The following is a 22,204-nucleotide window of genomic DNA, read 5'->3' as shown; positions in this document are numbered from 1 at the left end:
GGATGGCAGTCTTCGAACACCTTCCGTTATTCACTCTGTACCTGCCGATCCTACATCCGGTACTCTGGAGCCGAGGTGAAAACCCGACAATGTCTCTGGCATTATGCTGAGCGAATTAGGGTTTCAATCTTGAAAAGTGGTCATTGAGGAAGATATTTTGATTCAAAGCACCGCCTTATCGTGGGTCAATAAGAGTTTTTGTTTTATGGAAAAATAGTTGATATCAATGTTATTGTAAATGGTGAGGTATGGTTTTTATTTTTCACATTTAAAAAAATCATATTTTATTTACTGAATATTATTATAAAATGTGCACGATCATGTTTGCTCTTAATCTCGATGGAAAATTACATTGAATACAGAATAAGTGAGTCTCTGAGAAAACAAATGTGATTTTTTAAAAAAGGTTGCTAACTATTATATCTTTATTGGTTATCTTATCGGTTAAAAGATTGATATTATAATAATTATTTTGATATTATAATAATTATTTTAAAATAGGGATATACTTAAAATATATTAAGATAAAATATTTAATGTTTTCAATTTTTTTAATGCTATAATTTTTTTTTTTTTTATATTGTAATATTTTTAAATTTTTTTAATGTTTTATTATTGTTTAATATGTTTATTAATATAATTTATGTTATTATAATGATATAAATTAAATGATTAGTAAATGTTTATAGGTATTAATTTATGATTAGCATTAAAACATTCATCCTATGTGCATCTCTATTAATTTGATTAAAAAAACATAAAAATTAATTAAATTATAACCTTCTTGTAAATTATTATTATTATTTTAAATAAAAAAAATTAATATATGACTCATACATATGTATTAGGAAATATGAAAAAATCTTCCTAATCATTGACTTTTATTTTACCATAAAAATTCACTCCTTGTAAATAATTGTTTTTACAATACAGAAGCTAATACCTTGACTTATCAATATGACACATATTGATATGAAATTTTCTTTAATTAATTAATTAATTTAAAATAAATTAATTATAAAAATATGGCTAACTTAAAAATAAATTAAAATTCTAAAATATATATTCTAAAATAAATATTTTTTAAATAATTAAATATTACCATATACCATTTAAAAAAATCACATACATTTATGTATTAATTTATTTTTATTAATATATAAAATAATATTAATAAATTCATAGCAAAATCATGGAGGCTTTTTCCCTCCACACCAACCTCTAGCCCCAAGGCTGGCTGAAACATCTACCGCCCGCTTTTGCCCTCCGCCCGCTTTTGCCCTCCACACCAACCTCTAGCGCCCAAGGCTGGCTGAAAGATCTAGCAGCCCTCCCAGGAGGTGGGTTCAGATTTCAATTTTTTCTTCTCAGCAATAAATATAAAATCTGTTAGTGAGAATCAAATGAGTGGGACAGTATATGCTTACCTCCACAGCAATAAATATAAAATCTGTTAGTGAGAATCAAATGAGTGGGACAGTATATGCTTACCTCCACACCAAAGTCTACGGTTTAACGCAAGCGGAAATATCTATCAGGCAGCTTAGGTGGTTACCTCAGGTAGCGGAAATATCTATCAGGCAGATTAGGTGGTTTCCTCAGGTTTCAAACTTTTCTTTTATGCATGTTTCTTTTAGGCATCAAATATACAGTCTGTCAATAAAAAATAAATGAATAAAGATCGTATATATTTAAATCATTAATCTGCTAAAATCCAAAGGTAAAAATATACAACTCAGCTCATTTAATATCTATTAACAAACTAATTATTTTCAATATTTCTTCCCCACCCTCGGGAGCTGGTACCCAGGCCTGCGAATAGCGTACAATAAATCTATTTAAATTAAGTTTATGCCTTATGTTGCACGAGCAGATCTTCCCTCATGTGTTTATCTCTCAATTTACTAAACCCTAAAAATATATTATACCTTAATTTACAAAACACAATATATTAATTTGTAAGTTGATCTCAAAGACCTGAATTTTTTAATCATAACATGATTGTTTAATACTAAAAATTAAAGTTTAAGATTCTTTCTAAACTTCTGGAATCTTCCAAAACGTTACCTCCCCAATTTATGGCTACAGTTTTGTCCATTCAATGAATGTTGTTGCCAAAAATTTGAATACCATTTTCCAGCTCACATAAAAAGCACCTTTCTTCCAATATATCGCTACTATTCGCAAATGCTGACATAGATTTCTATGCCGAATCTGCTGTATTTCCATAGTTCGATGAGTTACGAACATCAGAAAATTTTGTTCCCATAGCCATGCCTGGTACAGAATTGTATCCATGCTTCATGCAAGTCAAGTTACGAAAGGAACTAGGAACTTTCACAGCCATTATCATAGGTTAGAATTTTATAGGAAGTGAAAAGACACAAAACCATTTTGATTTGTTGTATAGGCATATACATTAAATGCGGACAAGTTCCATTTTCATCTTTTCCTCAACTAGCACATTAAATATCATGTCAACTAGCACTTTAGAAATGGAGTGGTTCACGATAGCAGAGTATGGCGACCCCCACCGACGATATACATCAATCTGTCTCTCCCACCTTCGAATTATGCGATCACCGTTTCTGGAGCATTGGCTTGAATTGATCGGCTGTAATCCTCATCATGGTATAGTTCTAAGTTTTTGTCTTGTAATTTTGGATATTAAATTGTATTTAATTTTTATTATTAATTTTTTTAATAAATGTTAACAATAATAAAATTTATTAATAGAAATTAAAATTTAAAGTTATCAATAATGTTTTGTAAATTTTATTAATAATATTTAATAATAAAGTTCATTTTTTTAAAATAAAATTTATGTATTTTATTAATAACTTTATAATATTTTTTAAATTTTAATAAATTTATAATTATATATTAATACATATATTAATATATTAATCTCTCTCTTTCATGTCAGTCATGATTGATTCGGTCAATCATAGTCAACATGTACATTGTGTTCCCACATTATTAATGGAAGGCATTTTGTTTAATAGGTCTATAGTTAACCATACAAATCATGCCCAACATGTTAATAATCAACCAAAGTCAACCATATTCAACTATTGTTGAAAAATGTGCAACAAGAAATGTTAAATTTAGAATGTGCTAAAAATAGACCGGCTAAAAATAGCATGTCTAAAAATAGCAGTTTGGCCAGTGAGCTCATTGGCCACATTGGGTGAGAGGTGAAACTGCTAAAAATAGAAAGTTCTAAAAATAACATTTCTGGGTCCCTTCCTATTTATAGTAGTCCCTAGTCTATCTATAGAAAGTAAAATTAATTTTGGTCTTAACAACAATTTGAAATATTAATTAATTAATTCTCCATGAGTTAATTAGTTAAGGAAAAGCAAACTTGAAGTCTTTGTGAGATCATGCAACTGTTTTCTTCCTTGATTAAAGGAGATAAGGTTCAGTTCTATAATGAGGGAATCAGTTGACTTAGTTCTAACTAGTCAAGTCGAGTTAGATTATTTTAACAAGTTGTTAAAATAATAAAATATAGTTTGTTAATGCTTGCATGCATGTGACAACTATTATTTTAGATAACTGAGGATTCATTCATGGATAACTGTTGCATGTCAGTTTTGTCAGAGACCCAATTGAGATCAGATGTGGGATAGTGTACTATCAAATGCTTGGATATTTCTAGTAAGTATTCCTTGCATGGAGAAGGATCTATTATAGGAGATTGGAGGACTTGTGGCCTATATATTGAGGCCTAGGTAGTCCATGATTTTCATCTTCTGATTGAATATCATCATAGTACAGAGAGAGTAGGATAGCTATTGAGCTGATTTTTTTTGTATTGTGAAGAGGATTTCCACTTGATTGATAATACATGGTTGGGGTTTTATGCTAGTGCTTTCCCCTGGATATATCTTGTGTTATGTGTGATTATTTCTCTTGATCAATTATGCATGTTTCTACTTGATGTTGCTCATGAATTTGATTATGCTTCCGCTTAATGTTTTGTAGACGTAGAACAAGTATTATGATTTAGGACATTGCATATATCGATTTGTTTTACAGGTGAAATTTCTACATGGTATCAGAGCATAGGTGATTAAGCAAGAACAATATACTAGCAGGAGAAATTCGAAGTTTATTATTCGGGATAGAGATCTCAAGTTCTTATCACATCTATTTCATTGATGGCATTCTATGGTTTGAGGCTTGAGTATGCCCTTGATGGCAGCTCAAACTATATAGCTTGGAAGGATCGCATGTAGGCAGTTTTGGAAAATAATGGCCTTAAGGATTTCATTGATCAAGAAATTCCTAAGCCTACTGATAAGATTGAGCAGGTGGAATGGAGGAAGTGTGTGGCTAGAGCTAGGAAAATTCTCTTGAAGGGAGTGCGAGATCACATTGTCTCGAGCCTCCATGGGAAGGAGACTCCGCATGCAATGTGGAAAACATTGAAAGATTTATATTAGAATAGCAATGATCAAAGGAAGCTAGCACTGAAGGACAAACTTCGAAAGATCAAGTGTGAAAGGGATGAGACGATCTCTATGTATCTGACCAAGCTCATCAGATGCAGGGATGAGCTTGCAAGTGTAGGGGTCATGACATCGGATGAGGATATGGTGAGTCTAGCACTCCTTGGCCTTCCTAAGAGCTGGCATAGCTACCAGGACTCAGTGAATGGAAGGGAGAAATTGCCAGATTGGGAATGACTATGGTCGGATTTGATGCAGGAGGAGATCAAACGGAGCACCAGAGATAGTTCTTCATCCATGCATGATGAGGAGAACTGTGCCTTAGTGATTAAGGCGAAGAAGGGGAAGGAGAAGGTTTCTCTTTCCGAATCCAATTATTCTAATGATGGGAAGAAGGTTGACAAATCGAAAGTGCAATGATTTCGTTGTCATGAGGTGGGCCATTATGTTGCAAATTGTCCACAGAGGAAATCCAAGAAGGGATCGAGGGAAGGATTTGAAGGTGAGGAACTTGCTTCATAGTTTGAGTTGTATTTCACACTCTTCGCATGCATGGTTTCATCTATGGTGGGAAGTGGTTGGTTTCTTGACAGTGGAGATTCTTTCCACATGACCGACGATAAGAGTTTGTTCAGTACTTTAGAGGAGAAAGATCTCTAGATACTCATAGCGATGGGTAATGATGAGAAGTATAGTGTCTTAGGTGTAGGCATGATTATTTTTTAGAGGGAGCATGGAGCTCGCCTTACCTTGACCGATGTCAAGTATGTACCAGGACTGAAGAGAAACTTGGTGTCGATTGCGATGCTGGAAGACAGAGGCTATGATGTAGTCTTCAGTAAGGTAAAGGTTTTCCTTAGACACATCATCACTAGACAGGTGAAGATTGGTTCACGGGTCAAGAACTTGTATGCTCTTAAGGTTCAAGATGCATGCAAAGCCTTGAGTAGCAAGCCAACTGATGGAGGCTTGGTGGTTGAGAGGGAGGGTATATTACCTCTCAACATGCAGAGCCAGAAGAAGTTTGAGACGATTGTGGTGGAGCCACGATTGGTGCAGCAGCTTCAGGAGGTTGTGGAGCAGCCACAATAGGGAAAACTAAGTGGAGATCGAGTAGAAACATCTACTCATGTAGAGACCTCCAGTGGGGGGAAACTTCGAGCTTGGTGGGCTGAGGGATCACACCATACCTCTAGGTAGGAGGTGGGGCGATATAGAGTGATCATCCTAAGGAGGAGGGGCAGGATCCTTGAGTTACCCAACCTCTTGGATGCGACCTTACTACAGGAGCCCCAATGTGGAGTAGCAGGAACTGACTGATTGGGTAGAGACAGATGCAGATGGAGTGGCAGAGAGAGCGACAGTGCAGGGAATCCCATGACAGCGCATAGCTAGTAGGCTACAGCAATGCGAGAGGCACAAGTGTTTTACACAGTGCTAGGTGGCACAGAGAGGTGTGCAATGGTGCGAGATGCATGGAGATGTTGGAGTAGCGCAGATGTCAGAGAGGGAGCACTTATCATCAGCAGGTAGAGCTTCAGTATCAGAGTATGTTCCTAGCCCAACATAGTGGTCAGTTGGGAGTGTTTTTGTTGCAAGTGTTGTTGGAGCAAGTGGACGGGGTAGATGTGTTGCATGCATAACATTCTAGAGTTATAGGATTGGGTTCAAGAGAAAGCCTTTCTTGTTGAGAGGGAGTGTTGAAAAATGTGAAACAAGAAATGTTAAATTTAGAATGTGCTAAAAATAGATCGGCTAAAAATAACATGTCTAAAAATAGTAGTTTGGTCAGTGAGGTCATTGGCCACATTGGGTGAGAGGTGAAACCGCTAAAAATAGAAAGTTCTAAAAATAGCACTTTTGGGTCCCTTCCTGTTTATAGCAGTGCCTAGTCTATCTATAGGAAGTAAAATTAATTTTGGTCTTAACAACAATTTGAAATATTAATTAATTAATTCTCCATGAGTTAATTAGTTAAGGAAAAGCAAACTTGAAGTCTTTGTGAGATCATGCAACTATTTTCTCCCTTGATTAAAGGAGATAAGGTTCAGTTCTATAATGAGAGAATCAGTTGACTTAGTTCTAACTAGTTAAGTCCAGTTAGATTATTTTAACAAGTTTTTAAAATAATAAAATATAGTTTGTTAATGCTTGCATGCATGTGACAACTATTATTTTAGATAATTGAGGATTCACTCATGGATAACTGTTGCATGTCAGTTTTGTCAAAGACCCAGTTGAGATCAGATGTGGGACAATGTACTATCAGATGCTCAAATATTTCTAGTAACTATTCCTTGCATGGAGAAGGATCTATTATAGGAGATTGGAGGACTTGTGGCCTATATATTGAGGCCTAGGTAGTCCATGATTTTCATATTCTGATTGAAGATCATCAGAGTATAGAGAGAGTAGGATAGCTATTGAGCTGATTCTTTTTGTATTGTGAAGAGGATTTCCACTTGATTGATAATAAATGGTTGGGGTTTTATGCTGGTGCTTTCACCTGGATATATCTTGTGTTATGTGTGATTATTTCTCTTGATCAGTTATGCATGTTTCTACTTGATGTTGCTCATGAATTCGATTATGCTTCTGCTTAATGTTTTGTAGAAGTAGAACAAGTATTATGCTTTAGGACATTGCATATATCGGTTTGTTCTACAGGTGAAATTTCTACAACTATAACCAACCATGGTTGAAATTAGTCAAACTTAGTCAACCATGGTAAAAGTTTTAAAAGATTTAGTAATAATAAAAATGATAATAATAACAATAATTTTATAACTTTTTTCAATAGTATAACCATATTCAACCATGATCGAATTAGTTCAACTATGGTCATCAATGGTCACCATGGCCTCCCATGCTTAACAACATGGTTAACCGTAGTGAACATGGTCAACCATATTTATTTATAGTTAAACATTGACAACCATGACTAACAATGTTCACCCACAGTCACCACAATTTACCATAGACATCACAATGTGACAAACATTATTGGCCATATACAACAATTTTAAAAAATTAGCATTGCAATATCACAAAGATGTATCAATGTCACAAACTATGAAAAAATGTGTCAATCTTTATGTAAATAGATGTAGTTAAAATGGTCATGAGCTCGAGATATAGATTTGATGGGTAATCCTACTTCTCGAGTAAAATTTTTATGATGAGTTTCCTTTTAATATTTTCCTTCTCATGACATTTGAATTTTATTTTTAGCCATCTTTAAATATCATGTATTATGTATTTTTGTTAACTTTTTGTTATGAATGTAAAAATACTTTTTATTGTTATCATAAAATAAGAATCAACCAAGTAATATCATAAATGTATATGTTTTATATTACCTTAAATGAAATAGATTTAGACATGTTTATTTCCAATTCCAAATTGGCCAATGATTTGGTGCAATTATGTATAGTCATTATTTACATAATTTCAAATATTTTACAAATTATGCTAAACCATTCTTGAAAAGTTTTCAAGTAGCTTGGTCAAACCCATTAACTATAATGTATTTTGAAGAAGAACAATCAATATTAGCTTTCAATTTGATGAGCTGGACTTAAGGAGGACCTTATAAATAATAAAACAAGTTTGAAGCAATTTTAAATAAGAATTTGGGAGGATTCTAACATTTCAAGCAATAATAATATGTAGGCATAGATTTTGAAGAAATTCATAATCTTTTGACAAGGAAAAAGAATATATCTTTCGTGCAGATATGTTGACACCTAAAAGGCACAAATCTAGTTGTATTTAAATTCAAGTGTGAATGTATTGAAAGCATCATAGCCTTGGTAACCACAAATTTATGATTTTGATATCCAACCATAAAATAGATTTATCTCTTAATCAAACCAATAAATAAACCCATTTTATAAAAATTGAGACCTATCAACATTGTTCCAACAATAAAGAAACTACATAAAACTCTCAAAATCAAACAAAAACCAACTATTTCACCTACATAAATAAGCATAGTCAATATTTTATACTGAATACAAATGGCCCATGGGTGTAGACATGTTGTGTGAGTCTCAACCTTTAAGCTTCAAGCATCAAGCTTCAATATTCACACTTTATGCTAGAGTGTGTGTAATGTAGGATCACATGGTGTGAATAAATATAGAAACAAGATTTTTCTAATAAGTCCAAAGATACAATATGGATGAATCTATGCTTCTCTTGAAGCCTTATATAAAATTCCTAGTATTGTGGGTGTTCTCTAATGCAATACTTATCTTGGAGTCTCAACAAATAGAATTACTATTTTTTTTCTATAAATTTGTTTATATATGTATGTATGTATTTGGATGAGGTAAACTTTTAAGTCACTCATCAAATTGACAACTTTAAAATCTAGGTAATTATGATTAGTGTTGTGCAAATTTTAAAATGGTCAATATTTGATAATTAAATAAAAAAACATGGGTAAATACCCATCAAATTTAACCCTTACATGAATTTGATAACAAGGAAAGCAAACACATTCCAATTTAGAACAAAAGAAAAAGACAGGTTAAATGCATAACAATGCAATGTTTATGAAACAAAATCTTAAAATGTGGAAAAAACAATAATCACATATATTAATAATACATTAATCTGCACATTACACTACACATTACCTTACACATTAATATACACGTTAACACATTGATAACATATTAAATATACATTAACAGATGTCACCTATGGTTGGATATGGTTAACATGAGCAACAAAGTCAATCATAGTCAACATCTGTGCCAATATGACAAGAAACAACATTTTTCCCAACATGAAAAAAGCCTAACAATATTGCAATGTGATGAACAATGAACCATAGTAAACTAGGTTAACCTAGGTTTGCGAGGTCTATTATACATTGATAACATATTGACTATACATTAATCTATAAATTAACACATGTAACCTATGATCGACCACCTATGTTTGATTATGGTCGACTATAATTTACATTGTCAACCATAGCTAACATGAGCAACAGAGTAAACCATATTCAACATGGGTGCCATGGAAAACAATAGTAACCATAGGCATTAATTTTAATATTGTTCCCAACATCAAAAACAATAAACAACGTTGCAATGTGATGAACAATAAAGAACTTCGCAATGTGACAAACAAAAAAGAAAGATGTAATGTGATGAACAACAAACAACATCGCAATTGGAAAAAACAATGATGTCACAATGTGATGAACAAGAAATAATGTTTTGATTTGATAAACAAGAAATGACATCGCAATGTGATGAACAACAAATAATGTCATAATATAGTAAGCATGTCTTTTGGATTAATCACATCAATATTATTTTGTGGATGTTTTGAACCAACTAATGTGGTTCATCCTCAAGAAAAAGTTGAAAAAATCCATAGATCCTAATGAATAAATATCAAGGATGCATCAGAGTCCAAAATTAGCCATTTGGAACTAGTTATATAATTAATAAATTAATATTTATGCATTTTTTTAATTCTAATTAAAGACTAGTTGTTATAAATTAGTCGTTAATTATTTACATAAATATGACAACCACATTAATAAACTAAAGTCAACCACAGTCAACTAGGTTGACCTACTTCTACTAAGTTAACCATGGTTTACTAGGTTGACTTAGGTTGACCTACTTTGACATAGATTTAGTAACTTTACCTAGGTTTAATAGGTTTACTAGGTTTACATGATTTACTAGGTTGAACTATGTTTATTAGGTTGATTAATAGGTTTACTATATTTAATAAGTTGACTTAAGTTACTAACTTAACCATGGTTTACTAGGTTGATCTAAGCTTCTAGGTTTTCCATGTAGACTTAGGTCTACCTCATTAACCTAGTTTGACATATGTTGCATATTTTTTCTAGGTTTAATATTTTTATTAGGTTTATTAGGTTGACCTATGATAATGTTGATATTTTTGAAAATCCACCAACAAAGTGAGTATCCCCGATATGAAGTCTCAACTAGAACTCACACCATTTGGAGTAGGAACCCCAACTGGGAAATAAGTTTGGTTTCCATTACTCTTAGGGATTTACCTTGGCTACAATTATTAACATAAGATATTATGCAAACAATCTTTGAAAAAAGAAACTAAGTTAACATTGTGAGGCATATGATTGCAATGTATATAAGGTACTTTCACGACAAGGAAAGAAATAGTGAGCCTATAAAAGAAAAGTAACAATATTATCCTAAAAGAGACATAAACGAGAATGTATAGAATCATTGATTAAACTATAAATTAGCTCACAAGATAACAATGAAAATAAAAGAAAATAACAAATCACACTAAACCAGATGCATACAAAAGCCAACGAAATAATTCATTTTCATTAGTATGTGTTAACATAAACATACACCACAAACAATGAAAGACTAGTCTTACAATCATTCACCACATATGCATGAATGTACAATGGCTCTAAGAGCTTCATATATTAAGTTAAAGTCCCAAGATACATGATTACAATGATGCAGAACTAGCCCCAATAGTGGAACATTAAGTCACCACTTGCTCCTCCATAGAAGGATTTTCTCTCCAATTCCAAGCTAGAGAAGACAAGGTGAAAAGTCCAAAGTCCCTTCTCTTAAGCTATGAGGGTGTATTTATAACAAATGAGGTGACTCTTCGTATCCCATGTGACTCTTGACCTCCCTCGTGAGTCTTGAGCTCCTAATATGACTTTTAGAATTCCTATGTGAGCTTTGAGCTTCTACATGACTTTAGAACTTTCTAGTGACCTTTCACATTCTATGTGGGACCCTTGGGCTTCCACACATTTTCTCACTTTTTTGAAATGACATAATTACATTCCACAAGTGATGTGGAAAAATACATTGATACATATGACTTTTGTAATGACACTTTGAGAAGAAATGACTTGGTGAGGTTGACATAAGATTTCATATTACATAAAGGTCAATCTCTTTTATTTGTTGTTGTCAGACTTTGAATTCTTCATGATGCATATTTTCTTATTCTTCATCTCCACCCTCGAAAGGGTCTAGATGAGTGTTGGAACCTTCCAAGTCAGCATGAGTTCTCTTCTTTTTATTTTGGCCAAGATTGTTTATGTCCTTTATGATGGTTCATCCTTTTCCTTCTTCTTTGCAAGTGCTCTCTTGTAGCCTATCCTTCATGAGTTCCCTTAAGAATCACCTTGCCATGTTAAGATGATAACACTTGCAAATGAATTCCACTCATGACAAGCCAACATCATTATGGAAGTCATCTGTTCTACCTCGTCCTGCTCATGGAAGGTGTTGATTATGATAAGGTAATTTGCAAGGGATTCAATAAAAATAAGCTAATAATTGCATAGTTAAGGTCTATAAGAACCCAAGCATGATCTCACTATCTTCTGGAACTGCGTAATTCACAATTAGAGAAGGCTTATCGAGGTCATGTGTAGTGGGGAAGTCCAGGAGACAAGTTGATGAGCTTGCTGATTAAGGATGCACAAAGCACAGTGCTCAATGAAGAGGAGGTAGGGATTGAATAGTTGAGCTTCACAGAGACCGAGGGATGGCCTCAATATCCACTAGAACTATGAAATGCACAGTAGGGGGTAAGGGAGGAAATAGTAGTACATGGTGATGTGTTTTAGTTAGCATGAGAGGTAGGACTAGCCACTGTAACTGCACAATGCATATTAATTGAGGAGGAGGTTCCAAGGATTGTTCAGTTGAGGGTTGTAGTGACCTGAAGGTGGCCTACTTCTCACTAGAACTATGTAATGCACATTAGGAGGCTCACTTGGTGAAATATTTTCACAATTTGGAAATTTAGGGTGACAAGGGAGGCAGGTTTGGGCATTGTAACTGAGTAGTACGCAACGCTTGAGGAGGAGGCTCAAAAGACTACGCAGTTGTGCATTGAAAGAGTCTATAAGAGGCTCCACTATCCATTATGATTGTATAGTGCACAAAGCAAGGTAAGAATAACCAAAACTACCTATTTGGCAAGTTTAACTGATAGATCTCAGTGATTGAGCACTAGGATCGCACAGTGCACAGTTGAGGGAGATTGTCCTCTTGGACTGTGTGGTGTATAGTTCCATAAGGAAAAAGGTGCTTGAATGTGTATTAGGACTGTACAATGCATAGTTAGAGGAGGTATAAAGGTTAATCCTTGATTAGGAAACTCTCGAGGATAGAGAGAACTCCAAAAATGAATCAGTGTGGGACTAGTGAGATAAGAAGGTAAGAGTGAAAGCATATCACATGACTTGAACACAATCACACACTCATAAACTATAATCCACATGGCAAGGAGATAAAAATTACCCAAAATTAACAAGCATACTTTGAAATTACACTTGTCTCTAAGTGCAACAATTGAAACATAACTTTGTGATACTTAGTATACAAGTTACGACACAAGTGTTTACTGCAGCAAGCAATTGCGCTAACATATGGGAGAGTGTCTAATGCATATTCTTATGATATGTAAGATACTCTAATATGGAAGAGTGCACTAGAGATGCCTCTAGTGGTGTGCTAAATTATGACACATGCAGGAGTGGAAACAATTAAAAGCGACACTTGTGATGGTAAGAATAAGTTAAAACAACACTTGAAAAGGATAAAGAAAGAAAAAGAGACACATGGGAAAGACAAATAACGAAAAATCGACACTTGAAAAAGTGAAATAAATAAAAAGTGAAAATCGCGAATGTGAAAGAGACACCTGTGAAAACATCATCGTGCAAAAGCGATAGTTGATAAAATTCACTAGATGATGATACACTTGTAACTAGGAGTGAGAGAGACTATCAACTAGAATTGCACAATGCCTGTCCATAGTGATTGTGTATGTTGTTGTCCTTGTCATCTATGCAAGCATTGTCATCAGGGACTATGTAGTGTTTGAGAGCTACACAATGTCTCCCACTAAATACTATAGAATTACTATTACCAAAGCCTGTGCAGGCACTATCTTCCAAGGTTGTGCAATGGTTGTCTTCAAAGGATGGATATGGATTGATAGGCTTGCTAGAATTAGGTGTGATTACGAAAGCATAAAAAGCTAAACATGTGTAAGCAAGTGGCTTCAATAGTTAAAATCTCATAAGAAGATTTGAACCCTTATAAAAGCATTAACCACTCACAAAGTGACAATGAAAAACTTGAGGTGGCAGATCATAAGATCACAAGGAGGCTCCAAAATTGAAGTATAGAAAAAAATTTGGATGATGTTTGTCACAACGAAAACACATGGTGACACACTAGAAGAACACTAGCATCTCTTTTTAGGTCTAGATTTAGGCATAAAATCTAGTCTTTCAGGAAGTATTGATTCACTATGTGAATTTCCTCATCTTCCACATTTATTTTAGTTATAGATGTAGTCTCTCCCATTTTGTTTCTTAGCTAGACACATTTACAAGGCTTACCATATCCAATTGTTTCGATTCAGGAGAAGTATAGGATATATTCATGAGTTTAAGATCATCAAAATTTTAGTTCCATATCTAGTGTTTCTCCTCTATCAGCGGGCCTGTTCAGTACCTCAACGTAGTCACTATGGGAACACAAGCATTTCTTTTCTTACAGTGAGTCTGTTCAGTACCACAACAAAGTTAGTTTCTTCACCTCTCTATGTAGGAAGCCTCTCTCTTTTTTCACCATTTATTTTATTTTCAATATTCTCTTTGGAATTTTATCGTCATTTATATTTTGAAGGGTGGAAGAGGGATCCTGACTTATTGAGAGAAAAAGAGGTTATTCGCTCAGAGGTTGTTATAACCTCTAAAATTAATATGTTCTCTTTTAGTTTTCTCCTTTCCCTTCTCTACTCAATTGGATTGATAAGTGAAACACCATTCAATTACCATACCGAGTCAAGGAATGAAGATCTTAAAATGGATATGGGCATCGTGGTTATGCTTATAGCTTTCTATTTGAATGAATCATATTTTCCATTCAGAGATCATTGCCTTTAAAGCTATCAGACCCAAGTGAAGAAGAGGGACAAAGATTTAAGCACGCATTGATGTGTGTCAGAAATCCCTTTCAAAGCTTTGCCACATTATTTCTTGAGCTAGACAAGAGCAGTTTCCATGCATGGTCTTATTTAATATTTAAAACAGGAAAGAAAAATCCTGACATAACAAGAAGAGGAAAAACATGAAAAGGATCATGAAAGACAAAAACTAAGAGAACAAAGTGAATGCAAATACTAGTGAGGAACAAAATGTAGGGTGAATGCAATGCATAGAAAAACTAAAATGCAACTAGACCTACTCCTAACCTAACCAGCTAGAAGCTCAAGACTAAGTGAAGTGAAATCTCCAATGTAGCCACAAAAGATGCTCCCAATTTGCAAGTAGAAATATATAAGCAATTAATACCGGTATAAAACAATGTGCAAAAATAAATATATGATCATGAATAATTTGCACAAAAAATTGAAGGTCTTTCCTACTGGTAGAAAAATGTGCCATAACAACTAACTTTAACCAGTTTGCAACCTTGCCTTTTCGATTAGAAAAACAATCATACAAACATATTTTTTTTTTGTGAATGTATCTTGATCCGTGTCCTCATTCTTAGCAAACAAAATGAAAGAATTAAACTTATTATTAATGACAAATCTTGCTAATTAAGATGTTTCCAGCCAATCATAGATTTAATCGTGGAATTCGAAACAATCTTTTTGAAAACCCCAAAATTCTTGGTATAATGAACTTCCAATTGGTGCATTCGAATCATGGGGAGAATCTTGTAAATAAAATATAACCTAATCTCATTCAGAAACCTTGTCATGATAGTGAGGACCTCACACAACCATCAACAAAGGATGAAGTTATTCAATTACTTGACAAGTATCTGAACAGTGAAATGACAAATCATAAATATCAATGGGTTCAACAAGGTCAATCGATGTAAATCAACTATCACAATTATACTAGTGGAAAAATGATTATTTAAATTACAATTTTTAGACCCAATGTTATGTTAAAATTGGTGCCTTGAAATACAAGATTCGTGATTCCCAATAAGCTCCCTTTGTGTCCAATTCCATACCAGACATGTAATATGAAATCCTAGGGAATTCAAAACATTTGCTGGCCTTGTAAATATAGGAAATGAATTACTGACAAAAGGTTAGAAGGATATGTCAAATAAAATCTAGTATCCATATCAACATGAGGGTTCTGATTCACTAAATGATTCTAGCATTGAATGACATGCAAAAGGATTGATTTTTCTAGAGAAAAAATGATTAGCTTCAAAACATAAATAAGAAGAATAAGGAGTTGATTGGTCACAGAAGAGTTTGAGAGGGAGAGATATTTCGGGAAATGAAGATCTATGTCTCAATAATTACAATTGAAGATTTAAAAGCTATGTATATCTATGAAAGGTACATGCTCCAATCTTGTATTTGATGTAAGGGATTTTCATAAATAATAATTAGAAAAATAGGAACCTTTAGCTCTATGTTGAATATTAATAAGATTGAATTGAAAACGCCATAAGTCCTTCAAAAATGAAGTTAGATCCAATGAAATGAAGTTGAGAGAAGAGTTATGTGAGAGAACTCTAATCTAACCTAGTTCATAGATCCTATTAGGATTGTGAGATCCTAACACAACCATCAACTGAAGTTGAAGCGCGTCAAAATCCTGGAAAGTCCCTAAACTTTCAAATGTCGAATGATTTAAGTTTGAAAGCATGATTAGATAAGCCTTTGTGTGAAGAAAACTATCATCAATTCTTTCAACAATATTATTATTCATTAGATGGGAGTTGTCAGAGTCAACAATTTCATCAGATGTCTCAACATCACCAAATATATTACCTAAATTGTAAGAAATATGTTCATTAATTTTTGCATCAACTCCCTCATTATGGGAAACCTTATCACTTTGTGTGGACTTAAAATTTAATTCATTAGAATGTAGATTAGAAGAACATGATTTATCAATTGATTCATTACACGCATATCCACATAAGGGCTAGTGAGATGAGGAAGAAATTCATGTGAGAAACTCATTTATGATTGGATAAAATTTGAGATCAAAGCTTTGCAAATACAAGTATTCCTGTGAAAAGAAGAGATCATCCAATATATTTGGGAACTCATCACCATGCATATCAATGGAGTCATTGTCTTCAAGGTGATGGTTTCCCAAGAGTTCATTTTGGTTGAGGAATTCAATCCCACTTGACTGATTACCGAGATGTTGTGATTCTTGATCAACAAAGAATGTAGAACCATCATTTTGACATAGAGGAATTTGAAAAATAGAAGAGAGTTTGAAAGTGTCTTCATCCTCTTGCTTCTCTACCTATTAAATTTTACAACCTTGTACTTGATTACCATGTGAGCAAGAAAATTGAGAATCATAAGTATCTAGAGAAATTGTTGGTTGAGCAGTTTGTTTAAACAAATCAAGCTACAAAGAACCATGAGAAGTAAATGACAGAGGATGACATGTATCCCTTGAAGAAATAATATTTTCGATAAAATCAAATTCATGATTAGGATTACACTCATTGATGTCATTTGAAGGAATCAACGGATCATTCTTCACCTCAGTCTCCATTGACTTATTAGAACATTCCAAGTTTTCCTAGATAAGATCTTGTCCATGGGAAGAAAATGAAGGTAGGATAAGTGGATCAACAATTCGATCTTTAGATTTCACAACTATGGCATTAGCACAAGAGACCACTTTATTTGGTAATGAAAAAGGAAGAGGAGAAGGAACAAAAGGGAGTGTTGGTTCCTACTCTAGAATTTAAGGTGTCTCATGATCAAAATAAGTTAGAAGAACCCAATCAGCTAAGAATTCAGATTGTGACTGTTTCAAGGAGATTTGAAACGAGTGCTAAATTTTTTTATTAAAGAAAACGCAATCCACATGTTATTCATGAAAGTCATAACATCGGTGAAGAAATCTATTATGAAAATCCTTTATTGATTCATCATATTTTGTTCTAAGTTCATTAATCCTTTCATAAACATCTTCATAATCATACCTTCCAAAGGATTGGTGAAGCTCCTTGAAGAGTTATTCAAAAGAATCAATGGAATTGACTGGTAAGGTATGAAACCACAACTTAACCAGACCTTCGAGTGCGAGGGTGAATAATTTAAAAGAAACATCTTCACAATCCACTTCATGAAATCACAAAATTAAGAAATTGAGATGTATGCTCTGCTATGGATGTTCCACCCTTGCCATAAAAATTTAATTGAGACAAGTCATAAATAAGTTCTACGAGCAGTGAAAGATTTTATCTGTTAGAAAAAAAACATGATATTATGATTTGGTAACGAGCCATTTAAGATAATATATTTAAACAGACTCAACAAGATCATCTTATCATCTGGCCCTCTTTCTAGCACCAATTGTTGAGAGTGTTGGAAATCTGCCAACAAAGGGGGTCTCCCAGGTTTGAAGTCTCAACTACACCTCACATTGTTGGAGTAGGATACCCAACTAGGAAATAAGGTTGTTTTCCATTACTCTTAGGGATTTTGCTTGGCTAAAAGTATTAACAGAAGATATTATGCAAACAATCTTTGAAACAAGAAAGTTAACATTGTGAGGCATACAATTGTAATCTATATAAGGTACTTTCATGACAAGGAAAGAGAGAGAGACCCTCTAGAATAAAAGTAATAGTATTATCTTAATAGAAACCCATGAGCATGGAAAGAATCGTTGATTAACCTCCAAAGTAGTTCAAAAGATAACAACGATGATAAAAGAAAATCACAATGCATATTCAACAAGATGCATACCAAAGCCAATGAAATAGTTCATTTTTATTAGTACATGTTAACATGAGCATACACTGCAAACACTTATGCAGGAAAGTGTGTAAGCTCTAAGAGGTTCATATATTAAGTGAAATTCCAAATATACATGATTACAACGATGCAACACTAGCCCCAATCGTGGAATGTTAAGTCACCACTTGCTCCTCCAAAGAAATATTTTCTCTCCTATGCCAAGCTAGAGAAGCCAAGGTGAAAAGTTCAAAGTCCCTTCTCTTGAGCTATGAGGGTGTATTTATAACAAATGAGGTGACTCTTCACCTCCCGAGTGACTATTGACCTCCCTAATGACTTTTGAGTTCCTACTATGAATTTTTGAATTCCTATGTGACCTTTGAGCTTCGAAAGGACATTAGACCTTTCTAGTGACCTTCACATTCCGTGTCGGACCCTTGGGCTTCCACACATTTTACATTTTATCATTTTTTGGAAAAATACATAATTACATTCCACAGTGGAATCAGCCTTGGTGAACCTTAATGATGAAAACAACAGGGGTTTCTTATGTGCTGAAGCCAAATCAAACCTGATTGAACTGGAAAATAAAAGAGCAAAAATCTTGAAGGAACATGAGGAAACTTGGAGACTCAAGAGCCGTGCAATCTGGCTCAAAGTTGGGGATGAGAACACTAGGTATTTCCAAAATTTTGCCAAGGGAAGGAAAGCCTCCAATAATATTTGGCAACTGCCCATCCCTGATGGAGGTATAGCAAAAACATTCCACTAGCTCTCACAGCTGGGCATATCACACTTCCAACAGCTATTCAAGGAACCTCCTGTTACAAACCTTGCTGAGATCATTCGAGTAGCAGGGCATTTTCCAAGATTTGTTGATTAGGAAATGGCTGATGAGATTACTTCTCCAATCACCAGAGATGAACTTGAAGGGACACTAAAATGGTTCCAGAAAGATAAAAGCCCTAGTCCGGATGGTTGGCCTATTGAATTTTACTTAGCATTTTTTGACCTCATCGGGAATGACCTTCTCAATGTTGTCGAAGAGTGCAGGACTACAGGAAGAATGTATGAGGCCATCAACACCACCTTCATTGCTCTCATTCCGAAATTTGACTCACCTGCATCCTTCAATGATTTCCGTCCCATCTCACTCTGCAATACCTTATACAAAATCATCACTAAGATCATAGCAAATCGGCTCCGTCCCATACTATCCCACCATATCTCCCCTGAGCAATTTGCATTCCTCCACAACAGGCAGATCCATGAAGCCATAGGCACAACCCAAGAAGCCATTCATTCTATAAAATCCAAGAATCTGAAAAGCATAATTCTCAAGATTGATCTTGCCAAGGCCTTTGACTGGGTAAACTATATCTTCACCAAGATGACCCTGATTCACTTAGGGTTCCCTTTAGCATTCACAAACTAGATTATCTGTTGCATAAACACATCCTCCTTCAGTATTTTGATTAATGGCTCGGCATCCCAATTCTTTCATGCTAAACGAGGACTGCAGCAGGGGTGTCCATTCTCTCCTCTTCTGTTCCTATTAGTGATGGAAGGTCTCAGTAGGCTCATTGCCTCTGCAAAAAGGGAGGGCAGACTCAAAGGACTGAGAATGAACGAGCTCTGCCACCTCACACACCTGCTCTTTGTAGATGATGTCTTGATATTCCTGGATGGCAGCATCAGGGACTTGGCCTCCTTCCATGATATTCTAACCCTCTTTGAAAAAGCTACAGGCATGGCTGCAAACCAGACAAAATCTACGATTACTCTGACTCATACTACCCCTCAGGAGGACAGAGCAACCCATCTGTACTTTCATTACCAACCACACAACCTCTCGGATGGGCTCAAATACTTGGGTTTCCGGATAAAACCCCACAGCTATCGGATTGCTGACTGGATCTGGTTAGTGATTAAACTTGAGAAGAGGTTGAAAATTTGGAACCATAGATTACTTTCAAGAGCAGGGAGACTTGTCCTAATAAAATCTGTTCTGGAAGCCACCCCGGTATATTGGATGTCTCTTGCCTGGATCCCTCGGGGAATTCTCAGTCGTATACAACAGATATGCTGTCGATATCTATGGAATGGCCATAAGGAAGGTAAAACATTTGCTTGGGTAAGCTGGAAGAACATTGCCCTGCCAAAGAAATGGAGGGGGTGGGGGTTAAAAGATCTGCCTATATTTGCCCAAGCTCTTGCAGCCAAGATGAGCTAGTCTCTTCTCACTGCAAAGAACCTCTGGACGACTGTGACATACCATAAATACATTTGGTTGCAACAGACTTTGGACTGGGTCTGATTACAAGATTGGCCTCGTGGGGGAATATCCATTGTATGGAAAGAAATATTACAAACAATGCCTTTCATTAGAGCTGGATTGGCATGGCGCATCAACAATGGTTCATCTGTTCGCTTGGGTATCGATCCTTGGATAGGTGGGGGAAACAGTTACCTTTTGCACCCAAATCTATTACATCATCTCAATCACAAGAATATCACGACAATTGCACAGATTGCCAATCATGAGCACAGTACCATATTTAGTCAGCATTGGCGATCAACTCATGAGCTGAACATTCCTGTACAATGGCAGCATACATGGGAATCATATCTTGGGGCTTTGTCCAAAGCACATATAACTCTCAATCAGGACCCTGATGTATTAGTATGGATACCAGCTGAGCACGAGAAATACACTCCTAAACTAGGTTATAACCATCTTCTTCAGGACCGTAAGCCTACGCATACTATTGCATGGTGGCAGCAGCTATGGAGATTGAAAGCTCCTCCACGGGCCCATCTCTTCATGTGGAGTGTTTTAAGTAACAAAACTCCCACAGGAGAAGCTCTTATGCACAGATCTATACACGGCCCGAGTTGGTGTATTCTATGTAAACAAGCAACTGAAACAAACGAGCACCTATTTTTGCTCTGTCCATCTACCACTCAATTCTGGCAAGCTGTTACACAACAACTCTCTATGAGCAATGCATGGCAGGGTTCTTCAATTCAACAAGCATGGAATAACTAGACAACAGTTCACCAGAGAGAAAAAGCACAATGCTTACCCCTAATTATATGCTGGACCTTATGGCTCTCTCGGAATCGCCTTATCTTTAAGAATGAATCCATCTGTTGGCCACTGCTCATTGCAAAGGCAGTGGCAGTCTACCACGATATCCCTGAAGAGGAACAGACACACACTCGCAAAATCTCGGGACCTGGTCGCATTGATAAGTCACAGCCATGGGCTTTCTTTGATGGGGCTGCTCAACCACATGGTAGCGGAGGGGGTTTCTTGTTATACCTCTCGGAACAACATTACTTCAAAGTCCAATTAGGACTTGGGGAAGGAACAAATAATTATGCTGAGCTTATCACTCTCAGACACTTGCTCCATTTTGCACTAGCTCATAACTGTACTTCCATACAGATTTTTGGAGACTCACAAATCATCATCAATTGGTTCAATAAAAAAAATCATTGTCATGCTATATCTCTTCAAAATATTTTGGACGAAGTATACAATCTCAAAGCAGTTTTTAATACAATCTCTTGTCAACATATATACAGGGAACACAATGAAGATGCTGACAAACTTTCCAAGGAGGGCTCGCTACTACCCCAAGGCTTGTGGATAATCGATGAACAACAAGATTTAGAGATTTATCAGTATCATCACAGGCCATATATTGATCAGGAATACTATAGGGTGGAAAGGCCCTAAGTATATTTTTATATGTATTTTTGAGTAAATGCATAGCTACAATCAATATGTATATATTTATATATCTGCTGATAAAGAGACAATACGGATTGATTTTTTGATACAGGAAATGGCAAGGCCATACTTTTGTTACAACTATTATTGTACAAAGGTCCATATAACCTACAGATACTGCATATGCCATCGGGCATCTACTACATGTAATTTTTCCTCATAATGAAAGATTACA

General features: G+C 35.0%; 2 protein-coding genes across 2 annotated transcripts; both read left to right on the top strand.

Annotated features, from left to right (window-relative positions):
- Positions 1 to 19,791: 19,791 nt before the first annotated feature.
- On the top strand, positions 19,792 to 20,463 carry LOC149237189 (uncharacterized). The gene has a single exon (XM_089369192.1). The coding sequence runs from the start codon at positions 19,792 to 19,794 to the stop codon at positions 20,461 to 20,463; it is 672 nt and encodes a 223-aa protein (XP_089225318.1).
- Positions 20,464 to 20,604: 141 nt separating this feature from the next.
- Positions 20,605 to 21,279, top strand: LOC149237188 (uncharacterized). Its single transcript, XM_089369190.1, has one exon. The coding sequence runs from the start codon at positions 20,605 to 20,607 to the stop codon at positions 21,277 to 21,279; it is 675 nt and encodes a 224-aa protein (XP_089225316.1).
- The last annotated feature ends 925 nt before the right edge of the window (positions 21,280 to 22,204 follow it).

This window comes from Pinus tabuliformis, chromosome 8, assembly GCF_031772625.1.
Source record: "Pinus tabuliformis cultivar Carrire ecotype Pingquan chromosome 8, CPIR1, whole genome shotgun sequence".
In the NCBI taxonomy this organism is placed as follows: Eukaryota; Viridiplantae; Streptophyta; class Pinopsida; order Pinales; family Pinaceae; genus Pinus; species Pinus tabuliformis.
The sequence above is the reverse complement of the archived record's forward strand: the minus strand, read 5'-3'. Positions and strand labels throughout refer to the sequence as shown.